We start from the raw sequence: 14,720 nt of genomic DNA on the forward strand, positions 1-14,720 counted from the left end.
ACAATGATCGAAAGCGAACAATATACACAATGACGTATGATTTGAATACTAAACAGCAGCTGCTTCTTAATGAATTTCTTTAATTGTCTTTCAATCACTGTCATTGCAACACAAAGCGTAGTGCGTGTTTTCCTTCATTTTGTAAAAGACGAACGTTAGATGCTTCGAAACGTTATTGCAAGACGTCGCTTTACTTATAATAAAATTATTTACTTTGCCTTTTAGTATCATATTTCCCGTCTGCAGACGTTGTATCAATGTAAACTTAACGGGTTTTGCTGTTTGGATTGCCCTCATAACCGATTGTTTCGTATTTCAATGCTTACTGCTTTGCCTTTAAAAGTGCCGTTGCTTTGCAGAAACAAGAAACCCCCTATCTCACCCACTCACTGCAGTACCCCGCCCACGATTTGAAGTTCTGTCCGTATGAGGACGTGTTGGGTGTGGGGCGCGCGGACGGGTTCGCCAGTCTCCTTGTCCCAGGTAACCTCCCAACTATGGTCATTGATATGTGACGTCACTATGGGTTTATTACGCAACAAACGTTGTCGCTCCTTCAGCAATAGCCCGCCGAGCGAAATAAGAGGTCTACTTTCCTCAAAGAGTGAGGTTAAAGATTCCCTGCGTTCTAGTAGCTTCTTGGTGTATCCCGGACAAACATCAATAACCTAAGGTAGTTTTAAAACTAGAGAACTAGACTCTTGCCGCAGAAGCGTAGAATAGCCCGACGACAATGTGGCTCTTGATGTCCTCATGTTGCTGAGAGTCATCAATATCGCGCCTCCCTGCGCTGCTAGTTGGCTGCCGGCCCGAGGATCGATTGCTCGGTCTTTTAAACGGCATCGGTTCGACACCGACCGAATCCTCCCGGTTTTATATTGCCGGCAGTGCGGTGAGATAGCGCAGTGGATAATGCGCTCACTTTCCAATCATGCAATCCTGGTTCGACTCCCGGCTTCAGCTGGTTGTTGAAAACACCACTCACCCCTGATTAGGGTGTAATAAATTGGGTAAGCATAATTGCTGCAGAAAAGGCGGGCGAGAGAATGGATCTGGCCACTCTACTCTCGTTAGTGCCGAAAGCTTAGTACAGTGGGAACCTAATTTTCTCATTCCCGATGCTTGGATCAAGTATGGGACCATCTTTACCTTTTACTAACCCACGAAGTTAAACATGAAAACTTGTATTCAATTACGTATTCAATTTGTATACGCATTCAATTTTATTTTTGCTTTCTATAATGTCATACTAAATGCCGTGTTGTGGCTTGGTTTTGTTTGCTTATGATTGTAATAATAGCCCAGTAGCCTACTAAGTCAAAAATGAAAAATTATGCAAGCATTTTATTCGGGCTTTGATGAAAACTTTTTGCTTCAGGCGCAGGAGAACCGAACTATGACGGATTTGAATCCAACCCGTACCGGAGCAAGAAGGAACGAAGGGAGTGGGAGGTGAAAGCATTGCTGGAGAAAATACAGCCTGACATCATATCGCTAGACCCGTTCCGATTGGCTAAGGTTGATCACGTGACTGCAGAACGTCTTCAAAAAGATAAAGAAGAGAGATTGGTGAGTGACGTAGACATGTGTAGCAATCTCATCATTTTGTTTCTTGTGATTAACGCGTCCGGACCTAAAAGAAAGTACCAACTACAACATGGGATATACTAACATGTCAATACTGGTAGTAGTAGTAGTAATCTCATTTGGCACTTTCACACGTGATGCTCGCTGTCTTTAAGCCAGTCTTTAAAACTGCTTTCGCATAGGTCAACTGTATTGTACCACCGGGTTGTGCAGTCCATGGACAGTCTAACATCAAAGGATGATGTACAATTCGCCTGCTTTTTTGTAATTTTGACTAATTGATGTGTTGCTCACACCTATAAACGAGAAAGATGGTAAAACTGAAGCTTGGCTACGTGTATGACCAATGACCACATTGACCAGTTTTTGGGTCGTGAGATTCTCGTATGTAGCCATCAAGGCAGCGAAATCTGTAGCCAACCAGCTCTCAACCAAACAAGAATTGTTGATTTTGTGACCGACTGGTTACTTCTCGTCTGGCTGCCGTTCTACTAGTTTTAGTTATTTCAAAACATTTTATTTTACTGAACACTTTAACTGAATTTATCACCATCATCATGTGCAGCGCCCAGGAGCATAGTTTGCACTGTGGATGTGGCCCTATAAATCCTGTAATTATTATATTTTATTTGTTACTTTAAACTTTAAACCCAGAATGGTGTCGCCACAAGACTAATCAGTAATCACCTTTTTTGTTGACAAATCATTTTATCTTTATTTTGTAGTTTCTTTTTATTTTATTCTTAATTTTACTTTTTCTTTTATTTTTACCTTTTTTAACCATATGTTCTTGTTGGTAGGGCTACAAACCTGAGCCTCCCAAATTTAAGCCTCGGCTCAAAAAGAAGGGAAAAAGCAAAGCGGGCAACATTGAGAAAAGGAAGACCAGCGTCAAGGCGGCTAAGCTGAGAAAGAAAATCGTCAAAGAAAAGGAAGAGAAACGTCAAAAGCTTGATAGTGAAATAGCAGATACACCGCAACCAGAGCTGGCGTCGAACTCGCAACCATCGGCACCACCAACCAAACGAACCGCTTTAAGTCGATTTGTTGAAACTTCCACCTGACTTCTCTGTAAAGCGAAGAATGCTTTTTGTTTATTTGTTTAGGAATTCGTCGCTTTTGCGGCGCGCCATTGCTTTGTGACGTAACATCTATTTAAATAGAAATTAAATGAGTTTCAAGAAGGGAAATTCCATTATACTCTGTCTGCTTTGCAAAACACTGGGAACACTACATGTTTGCAATGGGTGCAGTACTATATGGCAACACACATGTCGTGTGTCTTGAATGTCTCGCTTCAGGGTTGCCCGCGTATACTTCGTCAAGTTTTAATCTGAACAGGGTAAAAGAAATCAAAAAAGAAAAGTAACAGCTTTGTCTCACTTGTGGCAGCACTGAAATGAGATTGTAGGGACCCCTGGAACCCCTGCAAGATGTTTTAACGGATGATAACCATGTGATGTTGCGTATTGTACCGATGCGCTATGGTTTAGTGATGCCAATAAAGCGATTGTGCAATGGAATGTTTTGAGTTAGCTTTCTGTACGAAATAATCCTTGATTTCTTGTGGCAACATGTTGTCAGTTAGGCTTGAATGACTGAGGTGAATCCAGAATGGACTTTTCTCGTCAGCTATCGTAATCTACTATTAGCACAACCAACGTATGAAAGCATCACAGTGGTTTGTACTGAATGTCAGAAAGAATGTCAGAAAGCTGACTGACGTAACTAGAGTGACGTATATCCTCTAAGTTTCACTCCCGCCTACATTTACAAACATCTGACGTCACAAATGATGTAGCCAGGTGGTAAAATGCAAGTTGGCGAAACCCAGTGAGCAAAATTGCAAACTTTCTCTGATGCCAAAGTTCCGGCAGCATGGTAAATTATTCCCTCGACAAATAAATCATCATCGGCCGATTGAAGTTTATTACAAGTCTAGCAGTTTAGATTTCATGGCTGCAAACCAGCGCCACCTAGAAGATAAAATATTCTGCAAACTTGGTTTATTTCCAGAAAACAATTCCATGTAGGAGACAATCGTTATGCAGCATGTTGACTTTATTCAAACCATGTTACCTACCTTCAACATGCTTATGAAGTAATTGTGCATATGATTGATTGAGTAATCTTTATGGGCTGAGAAAGTTTCTTTGAGAGCTTAATCCTGGCGGTTTTGCATACGTTACTTGTAGACTGTAGTGTAGAGGCTTTGAGCCACTGACCCAGGCCTAGTCATCGAGTTTGGCAGTGAAGGTTTCAGTAACTGTTGATGTCTGAGTTATTCTATCCACTAGTAGCCACTGAATGCAGAGCTGACCTTGAAATGCGTTGCTCAATCACACACCCCGAGAACCGAACCAGCAACGCTTAATCTTGAAGTTTCTTTGTTAATCTAAGTCAGGCTCCTATAGCCAACGGAGTTATCGGTCGGGCTGAATAGATAGTCAAACGATGCTGCAAGATGATTGATGAAGTAGCCTAATCAGGGATATCTAAGCAAGTCTGGTATACCTGAGTCTAATTACTGAGTAGGCCTATCTGAAGAAAAATGACCGCGCACATGGCTTTTTGTTGCGACGACTACCCGGCATATGACGTCATACCCAAAATCTTGATTTATTGAAATTCAAAGTAGCACTGAAAATTGAGTGAGGCTGTTCACCAGGCATTTAGTTAAATAACGTGATGCGTTCTACTGGTGCAAATTTTAAGTTGAACAATCAAATTCAAAGTAGCACTGTTACTTCAAGATCCTTCCAACTTATTTTTGGTTTTATATACTCTCTATTGCCACCTACCGTTGCAACGTCGAAGTTCGATTGAACTTGTTCCCAAAACTCGGCAAATAGTTTGTATCAGCACCCGACCAACCGGTTTCTGTCAGCTCTTAGAAACACTGAGTTTTGTTGTTGTACTTCAGTTTTTTCAAGATTGTTTTGTGAATAAGTTTAGCAGCCTACCTTGTTGCACGAGCAAACAAAATGAAACTTAAAGCGGTAATTTTGGTTGGAGGGCCAGAGAAAGGTAAGAATTCGCGCAAAAAGATAGTTTTAGACTACTTTAATTTGATTTTGTCCAGTTATTCAGTCAAATACATTTTCAAACTGACTGAGCCATGGCTACCTAGAGATAAGGCCTAATTTGTCACATTCTGCAGAATTTTGTAAACGTTTGGTGACATTTTCTAAAAATTATATTTTAACGTCTGCTTTACTGTCTTCCCCAGGTGACAAAATAGGTTTTAACATCAAGCTTTGAAAAATAAACAATGACAATCACTCGTTAACACTAACAGTATTGTTGGACGTTCGTTAGCTTAATTTTTTACTGCTTCCCCAAGACAACAAAAGGCTTACATGTCATTACGAGTCAGTAAAAAAATCTTAGACATTTTCAGTCAGACCGTAGCGATAATCACAATGTGACAAATCAGGCGACATCTCCAAGTATCTATGATTGAGCTAATAAGATCGAGCCAAGATTTTATGCTAACCCCATTCGGAAACAAATTTGAGATGAGGTAGCTTATTGGCTATTGTAGGTCAAAGCCAAATATTGCTGACTGTAGACCACTAGGCCTACTACATACTACAGTTTTCCCATTGTTGTGACTATATAAAGACAGCTGCTATCATGCACTGTTTTCATTTGAGTGGTGTGAAAAAAGTTGGATTGATAAAATGTGCCGAATTTAGGTGTGGATAAAAAAATGCTAAAAGGGGGCATATAAGTAATATCAACGCAATTACAGAAGACTTAAAAGTACCTGAAATAGATACCATGAACTACTTTGAATGGAACATGCAGAATCTGTTTTAATGTAGCCTAGAATACGTTTCGTCAAGCCTTTTCAACAAATTACAAGTTGCTCACTTCTACTACCATCTTCGGCTGTGTACACCGCCTGGAGCTATGCAGTTTTCAAACCGTGTAGTTGTGACAATTATCTTGCACGCTGCTCAGACAAATCAGTCAATTGAAAACTACCAGGTCCGAGCGTGACTGGTTTGTGTGGTCAAAATCAGCTCAGTGGCCGAGGGGTTTCGCCTTAGATGTGAGATCAATTCCAGGTCGGGTCAAACCGAAGTGTTTTAAAAACGGTACCGATTGTGTTCTTTCTTGCATAACGCCGCGAAAATAAGTTGGGTAATAATGTAGTGACATTGTAAACCTGATATAAAATTAAAAATTAGCCCTGTCGCTATAAGACCTCAGCTTTTATAAATCGACAATAAATAAAACCATAACATTATTTATAAAACCATAACACTTTTTTTATGTAATTCCACATGGATGTGCAACATGTGTGCATGTCTGAAGCAAATAAATAAATACAAAACAATAACAAAACCAAAACCATTATTATTGTGTCATCAAACAATTGCTTCGTGTCGACCTGGGTTCAATTTCAGGTTGTGTGATAGCATAAAAGTATTTTCTGTATAAAGCATAGAGGATAAATCAAGGTAGCCTACAGTAAACCGACAAAGCAATATTTTAATAGTGACGTCACTATGTTACAGGGACTCGCTTCCGGCCGCTTAGTTTGGACGTTCCGAAGCCTTTGTTTCCTATCGCCGGGTTTCCGCTAATCCAGCATCACATAGAGGCATGCTGCAAGGTATGTAAATGTGTTTTCTGTTAGAGTCAATTAGCAAGAAAATGTGTAATTGTTACGTCACTTTGATGTTAACTACTTAAAAACAAAATCAGCTCAGTGGCCTAATGGCTTCGCCTTCGGCTCTGGTGCTGGTAGATCTGAGATGGATTCCAGGTCGGGTCAAACCGAAGACTTTAAAAACGATACCGATTGTGTTCTTTCTTGCATAACGCAGTGAGAATAAGTCGGTTAATAATGTGATGACATTGTAAATCTGATATAAAATTAAAAATGAGCCCTGTCGCTAAATAACCTTAGCTATTGTAGAGCGTCAATAAATAAAAGCATGACATTATTATTTAAAGAGAATTCAAAAAGTAGTTGTTTGAAGTAAAATATTTATTACAAATTTGGAAAACTTTCTTGACTGTGGTAAATTTTGTTTATAAATCAACAAACTAAGACGGCGTAGCACCTTTTCATTCCACGTTGCATTTGATCTGTACCGACTTCAACGTTGAATTCATGTCGGTACAGATCCAAGCAAATCAACGCACCACAAACTTCGCGCTGTATTCAGCATCGCGTGTTTCTTGTCTTGACGCAACGACTCAGTTGTGACAGGAAGTCTCTATAGTAGGACATGTAGCGAAGGAGGCAAATGCAATTTGTAAGGCACACCACAGATATAGGGATCTGAAAATATAGCATTATTTAGTCATGGACTCATGGCACAAGAAAAACGAAGCAAAGTCTACAAAGATTACTCTATTTATTCAGTCTAAATAAATGGAACTAAAAACAAAACTGTCCATACCAATGGCTTTGGTTGAATGTTACATCACGAAAAGCTCTTCTGTTGATGCCTGTTCGACACCAAACGGTAATAACATGAGTAAGAAAGTTTTGTTTTTGACACTCAGCGTTTGAGTCTTTGACGCCAACGTTTGAATCAGATCAAGCACGTCACGCTGCTCACTGGAGCATCACAATACACACGATTTGGGATTGTTGAATTGTCCTAATAATGAGCCCTGCCGTGGTCGTTCTGATCCTTCATTATTGATGTATTGTGCATTGCACATTACAACCATGCTTGATACAGCAAAGACTTTACAACATCCTTTGTAGACAGCTTAGAGTTCAGGAACACCGGTTCAACAGTTAAAAGTTGTAGCAGAAAAGTGCAACTGCACTTTAACTGGAAATGGAAAAAGTGTTCTGTAAAGTGCTTTAAAACCAACTTTGATGGTCCTGTGTAAGTGGTTTAAAGCTTCTACAAGTAAGCGGAACTAGTAGGAGCTATCAGGTTTAAGCTTCAAAAATTCCTTTTAAATTACAAAAGTTTTATCCAATTTTGTGCCATTCAACTCTTTTAATTCAGATTCCAGAAGTTGTGGAAGTTTTGTTGATCGGATTTTTCCAGCCCACTGACGTAATCAAGCGATTCGTAAGAAGACAGAGACAACTTTTCGGGAAGCCTGTAAGGTGAAAACAAACTTATGCTTTCATAGAAATAATATTCACAAGATACTTTTATGATTATTTTAAGCCATATTTTTGTTTGAAAAAAAATATTGAGTGCAGATTTTGAAAAGATTTACCTCCAAAAAGCGACTTTTTAAAGTTAGGTTGTAGACTACTATTGACCTACAATATTTTGGCCTAAATGTTTTTAGCTTACTGTTTTATTTATAAATTCATCTAGTTCAGTTGTAAAACGTTAGAAGTGCAGTATGAATTACAATGAATTATATCATTGATGAAACGTTTAAGAAGCAGATTTAATCGATTTTGTAGGTCAGTAATGTATTGGGTTAAAGATCCACAGTTCTTGTATTCGAAACCCGGTTTGATTGATTGAATCTTTATCCTTGGACTGGGAAAGCTTCTTGCAGGGCTTAATCCTAACAGTTTAGCATATTTGTAGACACTTTGAATCACTGACGCAGGGCCGGTCACCGAAATTGACAGAGTGAAGTTTCCGATTGTTGAAGTCTTGTTGCAGTTGAATTATTCCATCCATTAGAAGCCGCTGAATGGAGAACAGTCCTTAACGTGCGTTGCTCAAGCGCACACCACGAGAGTCGAACCAGCGCTGCTTGATCTTGAAGCTTCTTCGTTCCAGAAGTCACGCGCTAACCAATTGAGCTATCTGGGCGGACGCTTTTTTCTAGAAAACCGCTTCAGTTTGATTGCAAAGTTGGCACTGTAACCATTCAGTTACCATTATTAGTAGGGTTTGTAACTCCACATACAAAATATATTTTATATTGTATTTATTTTATATATGTATTTTATATAATGCTTATAAAATACAATATATTTTATATTGTATTTTATATGACTATATCAGTCACTATATAGACTGATATAGACATATCAAACAGAATTCAACTCCAGCCACAGCCGTAAGTGTTATATTGCTGTTCAGAATTGAATTCTCGTCGCTTGATGTGTCTTTTTGCACGAAAGCGATTGACCATAGTCTAAGATTGCTTGTTCATAGTCGATTGATTGTTCAAAGATCTTGCCTGGATATCAATGTTTGCGTATACAAAAATAACAAAGCACGACGAAAGAATTTATTTTCTGCTTTTTACAGTTACCTTCAAGAATATACCATGCTTGGCACAGCCGGGTGCATCTATCACTTTCGTGACGTCATCACAAACGGAGCGCCAGACGCTTTCTTTCTCATGTTCAGTGACGTATTTTGCGACTTTCCGTTGCAAGAAATGATAAATTTCAAAGAAAAGTTCATGCCGTACCTCATGATGACTGTGCAGGTGTGTGAAAGTTGATTGGAATTGCATTGAAGCAGTAACTGCATGAGACCACTTTTTCATTGGCGAAAGCCTCATCACATAAGAATATACAAGATCCCAGACAGAAAAATCTGTCATGTTTACATTGATTCAACGTCTGCAGACGTTTCACTGTCTGTGATATTGCCTATAACTTATTTGGTCTAGTTCAATTGGTTATGCGCAACGAAAAAACTGCGACATCAAGCAGCACTGGTTCGACTCTTGAGCTGTGCGCGTGAGTAGCGTATTTCAAAGATTGCTCTCCATTCAGCGACTAGGCCTACTGGTGGATGAAATAATTCACAGATAACAAGACTTTAACAATTTGGAAAGTTCACTCTGTCAAACTCGGTAACCGGCCTTGCATCAGTGGTTCAATGCCTCCAGCTCACAAAAAGCTTTTCAGTCCGGCGATAAAGCTTTCCACAAACAATCAATCAATGGCTGATGTTATTGGTAATAGACAAAACTTTTTTCACAACTGATACAAACGATCTGTTTCATCCTAAAGCCAATGACGATGCCATTTCACCCGACTAAGGTATTGTATTCCAAATGCTCGTGGTAAACCATTAACACCACAACAAATCCGCAGCATTTGGCTGGAAAAGATCGTTTGTGTCTACAGTACAGTTGTGAAATAAGTAACAATAATGCTGCTAAGCGAAACTCAATATACTTTAAAACAAAACCCTGTCTTCAATCAGGTTCCACATGCGCAGTCCATTCAGTACGGATGCGCCGGTGTCAATCCTGTCACCAGTGAAGTTGTTCACTATATTGAGAAACCAGAGAGCTTTGTCAGCCATGATATAAACGCTGGGGTCTATCTGCTTAATGTCGAAATATTTTCTGATATCGGAGCATTTTTTCAAAAGCGCCATCGACCAAGTTTAGGCAGTGACCCGGACGAGTAAGTAGGCTGTTACAATTCTACAAAAGATTGTTTGAAGCAAAATTTAAAATGAAACCTTGTATGTTATAACATTGCAAATCTAATATAAAACTAAAAACGAGCCTTGTCGTTAAAAGACCTTAGCTTTTCAGAGCGACAATAGATAAAACCATGACATTAGGCCTATTACTTTTTTGAATTCTTTTTAAGTATTACTTAAAAAGAATTCAAAAAGTAATTGCGCAAAGTATTCATTAAAAATTTGAATCCAGCTAACTTGCAATCTACGCAATAAACCAGCAACGAAGTATTAGACAAGGTTACTTACGATTAAGCTACCGGTACTTAGTCTATTCAATGAACATAAATCCTTTAAACTTTTCTTTTCAACCAAACGAATTCGCTCCCAATGCCCTTGTTTTTTATGTCTAGTAGAGTAGGCTATAGAAACAGAGTATAGGGCACTCAAAACCAATCAATTTGCAATAGATTGACGAAATTATGTAAAATCTATTAGGCTACACTTCCGAGCTACACTGCATGCTGATACTCCGGACCGTTCAAAAAACAATATATCTGGCTCCTTCAAAGAAAAAAAAAAGTTTGGCCTACACACAGTTGGACAAAGTAGCAATTAGCCTTAGGGGGGGGTTCAATAAAACGTGATGAAGTGCAGGTTTACACTGATCCGACCTTGCAAATACACCATAAATAAAGTTATTTTTTTGTGTTATTCGACCGCTGAATACTGCGCTCCAGTATGGGCTAGGTCAAGCCACACCAAAGTAATTGACTCCGAATTAAACCAAGCATGTAGAATCATAACTGGCACACTCCGTCCAACACCAATCGCCGACCTTTATAACTTAGCAACTATAGCTCCACCTCATATCCGAAGAGAAGTCACTACAAAAAAGGAAAGAGTAAAACAAATATCCGACCAACGCCACCCTCTCTATGAACACAAACTTATTCCAGCAAGACTCAAGTCACGCAAAAGCTTCATCAAAGTCGGCCCATTGGAACACACAAGCGCGACAGCTGCACGACTAGAAATGTGGACCTCTGAGCCCGATAGGACACAACATCCTGCCATCCCAAGTCCTTCCGAAAGTCTACAACAAACTCCCACCCTTGAGAGAAGAGAGTGGTGCTGCCTAAACAGAGCCCGCTGCGGAGTCGGGAGAAATAAAAGCAATCTTTTCCGATGGAAGATGACTCCTGACCCAATGTGTGATTGCGGCCTAGACAATCAGACGATGAAGCACATCCTCACCAACTGCCCCCTTAGCCCTTCATGTGATGACAACGACCTCAAAAACATCACAAACAATGCTCTTATCTGGCTCCGACACTGGCGTGACAAGCTATGAATGAACTGCATCCCCCTGCATCTGCCATTGGTGGATAAGCAATCAAAGATAACTGTTTTATTGCGCAGGGATGATCTCTCTTGCGGCATAATGAGCGCGAGAATAAACGATTGTTCTCACGGACGCATTGTGCTTGAAAGTGATGTTCTGCCTCAACTGGCAAGTCGCGGGAAGTTATTTGCGTTCAAGTACGACACCTTTTGGCTGAACATTAAGTCTGCAGGCTCAGCTCTGTACGCCAACAGGGCGATATTAGACTTGTACAAGAGTAAAGATCCCGATCGCCTTACTGATTATGAAAATTGCATTGGAAATGTTTATATTCATCCATCCGCTGAAGTTGACTCGACAGCTGTGGTAAGCAAATAGATTAAAAGAGCATTCTTTCATTTTAATAAATAAATGAAATGATTATGAAGATATTGCTGTAGGAACGTCTGAAACAAGCATGTTGATTTTTGTAGCCTACGTGGTTTTTTGGATAAATATCTTGCACGTTATTCAAGCTTACGAGTGTTCAGAGTTTCAATAATGATACAACATAGTTTCGTTTCGAATTAAAAGTTTTTTATTTCAATTTAATTTTGAATTAAGTTTCTTCGCAAAAAGTTGAATCGTAAAAAATACGCTTTTGGCAGTCCAACTCCTCAATTCGAATTTGGGGCTTTTGTAATTTGTCGCTTATGCCAACTTTACTACCACAAAATGTGACAATAGGTCAACTACTATGTGATTCAGGGCTCCTTGGAAGTGAAGTTGATCCATATGGGCTTCAGCATTAGTGTGGCTCGTTTTTGAACTTTTTTTAAATTCTCTCGGGGTAGTCGGAAAATGGTGCCAATGAGTAAAAAAACGCTCATGACAAAATTTGAGATTCGTAACAAATTGTCTTCAGCCTTTTCATGGGGCCCAAAAATCGAAAAATGGGGTCAAAAACGCAATTTTTTCCAAAAATATTTTTAGTTTGGGTAGATACAATATTGTTTAGATATATCTAATTAACCAAAGAAAAAAATTGGAGTCATTTGAATTATTCCTTCAGCTTCCTCACAGCTTCTGAAAATTTCCATTTTGCTGAAAATTTTGCATTTTTATGGGTGGTTACATTTAATACATAATTGTGTTAAACCTTTCTATAAAACGTCATTGTATTTCTCTTTATAGACCTGCCCTGAGCTGTAGCGTCACTTTTTAACGAAATTGGGCTAATTTGGTAGGAAAAAGTGACGTCTTTTATTTGAATTTACGTCAATGACGAAGTTTGTGATTATGTAGGCTAACCACAAATAAAAATGCAAAATTTTCAGCAAAATGGAAATTTTCAGAAGCTGTGAGGAAGCTGAAGGAATAATTCAAATGACTTCAATTTTCTTTCTAAGGGTACGGTAATTAGATATATCCAAACAATATTGTATCTACCCAAACTAAAAATATTTTTGAAAAATTGCGTTTTTGACCCCATTTTTCGATTTTGGGCCCCATGAGAAGGCTGAAGACAATTTGTTACGAATGTCAAATTTTGTCATGAGCGTTTTCTCATTCATTGGCACCATTTTCCCACTACCCCGAAACAATTTAAAAAAAAAATTTAAAAATGAGCCACGCTATTCAGCATATAAAGAAAAATTTGTTTTTAATTTATTTCAGCTTGGACCTGATGTAAGTATCAATGCAGGCGTGGTTGTCGGAAGAGGAGCCAGAATCAAAAACTCTATGATCTTGGACGGTGCAATCATCAAGGTAAGCAACAAATTCTCCAGAGAGATTTGCAGCAAAACTCTCTTGAAAAGTTGACTTTTCAGTATGGTACCAAACTCATCGCTCTACGAGTGTGTCTTCGATAGAGCAAACGCTGAGTTCGAAAATTCTGCTACCTTTCCTGTTGTGTAGGCTAGCTAACATGTATGCACAATAAGTTAGTTATGGTAAGCTACTTTATTAATCTCTTATCATGTGGATTTTGTAGCAAACTTCAGTGGGCGGGTTGTGATATGATTTTTCTAACATTATAAGTTTCAGTGTTGATGCCAAATAGGTTAGGCCTACCTGCTGTTATCTCAACGCTTTGCACTGTAAACGCGTGGTAGTAAACCAATAAATGCCAGTGATTGTTCGAATCAAATGAATTTACCTGAAATAGACTTCTCTTCAAACATTACTATCAACCTCGCCGCAATCGTTTCTAACGCTTTCCAGACACCTGCTATGTTATGGCAAGAGAATAGGCCTAATAGTTTTTTGCTTTGGTGGTCGGATGTAAAACTGAACTGACATCTTAAATGTCCTCAGGCTCACAGTTGCACACTGAACAGCATCATCGGATGGCATTCCGTGGTGGGGGAATGGACACGTGTAGAGGGAACACCGACTCAGATCGACCCCAACGCCCCACACGCTACGACGGATAATTTCTATCTATTCGACGAACAAGGAAAACTAAGGCCCTCCATCACTATCTTAGGCGAGTTACCAGCGTTTTGAATCTTTATTCTCGGACTGACAAAACCTTTGAAGGGGGTTCCCGGCAGTTTCGCATACTTGCAGAGGCTTTTAACCACAGGCGCAAGGTCGGTTACCGAAATTGACAGATTGAAGTATGCGATTGTTGAAATGTTGTTGTCTTTGAATTAATCCATCCACTAAGTGCTGCTGAATGGATAGCAGTCATAAAATGCGTTCTATAAGCGCACACTCCGAGAGCGGAACCAGCGCCGCTTGATCTTAAAGTTCTTTGGACTCTGGAACATTTTTAAAGGTTTCCAGGGCTCTAGAAACTGAAAGAAAACGCCGCGTATACTTGGAAACTCCATTGAAGTGTAATGCTAGCGCTAACTACTTATTTCTTCTTTGTTTGAGGACCTAGGACTTCTCATTGGTGAGGGGCCAAAATAAACCCTTACCGGTCCTGGTGAACGCTGTGGGCTTTGAAACTCAAATCTAATAACTTACAAACCTTGGATTGAAATAGTCCACAAAACATTTATGTTCCACTAATACTAAAGCTGTTTTGACATATGGTGATCCCACATACCCAGTTTTATGTCCTATGTGTTGGCTTCGGAATAAAGTTTTAGTAGACGCTTTAGTACAAGAAATTCTTGGTTTCACCACGAAAAAATAAATTTAACTATGAATACACCTATGACAGGACGTGACGTCACACTTCCACCCGAGGTTGTCATCCGCAATTCGATTGTGATGCCGAACAAGGAGTTGGGAAGAGGATTCAAGAATCAAATCTTGCTCTAAACATCTCCTGGACGTTATGTCTTCTATTATTATGTATCTTCCTCATTCTAACCGCTTCCGTGATTACTGGTGCTGGTTAGATTCACTCTTGTAAGCATCAAAAACTCAGTGCCCTGAAGCCGGGGTGGTATGGGGAGGGGCGGGCATAACCTCAACGGGGGGGGAGGGGGGTCGAAAGTATAAATTCTGGCTTAGGAAGCGAG

At 39.5% G+C, this 14,720-nt stretch overlaps 2 protein-coding genes across 3 annotated transcripts in view; both read left to right on the plus strand.

Moving 5' to 3' along the window:
- The window catches only part of LOC145765386 (WD repeat-containing protein 46-like), a 42,183-nt gene extending 39,081 nt beyond the window's left edge, over positions 1-3,102 (plus strand). For both annotated transcript variants that reach the window (XM_082577202.1, XM_082577203.1), the window contains exons 11-13: positions 360-483; positions 1,379-1,569; positions 2,388-3,102. In XM_082577202.1, the coding sequence (XP_082433328.1) occupies positions 360-483; positions 1,379-1,569; positions 2,388-2,651 (579 nt within the window). In that variant the 3' untranslated portion in view covers positions 2,652-3,102. The remainder of the gene's footprint in view (positions 1-359; positions 484-1,378; positions 1,570-2,387) is intronic.
- A 1,402-nt stretch (positions 3,103-4,504) lies between these two features.
- LOC145764935 (mannose-1-phosphate guanylyltransferase regulatory subunit alpha-A-like) lies at positions 4,505-14,627 on the plus strand. The gene is made up of 9 exons (XM_082576638.1): positions 4,505-4,614; positions 6,114-6,211; positions 7,575-7,678; positions 8,796-8,979; positions 9,708-9,913; positions 11,337-11,625; positions 12,916-13,008; positions 13,558-13,729; positions 14,417-14,627. Exons 1-9 carry the CDS (start codon positions 4,572-4,574, stop codon positions 14,515-14,517), a joined length of 1,290 nt encoding a protein of 429 aa, XP_082432764.1. The 5' UTR covers positions 4,505-4,571; the 3' UTR covers positions 14,518-14,627.
- Positions 14,628-14,720: the final 93 nt, after the last annotated feature.

Source organism: Aplidium turbinatum, chromosome 2 (assembly GCF_918807975.1).
Source record: "Aplidium turbinatum chromosome 2, kaAplTurb1.1, whole genome shotgun sequence".
NCBI classification, from domain to species: domain Eukaryota; kingdom Metazoa; phylum Chordata; class Ascidiacea; order Aplousobranchia; family Polyclinidae; genus Aplidium; species Aplidium turbinatum.

Bases quoted from the DNA above. Each gene is read 5' to 3' on its own strand.
- LOC145764935 (XM_082576638.1), top strand. From the start codon at position 4,572: ATGAAACTTAAAGCGGTAATTTTGGTTGGAGGGCCAGAGAAAG. The intron at 6,212-7,574 runs GTATGTAAATGT...CTTTTAATTCAG, and splicing joins ACATAGAGGCATGCTGCAAG to ATTCCAGAAGTTGTGGAAGT. The intron at 13,009-13,557 runs GTAAGCAACAAA...AAATGTCCTCAG, and splicing joins TGGACGGTGCAATCATCAAG to GCTCACAGTTGCACACTGAA.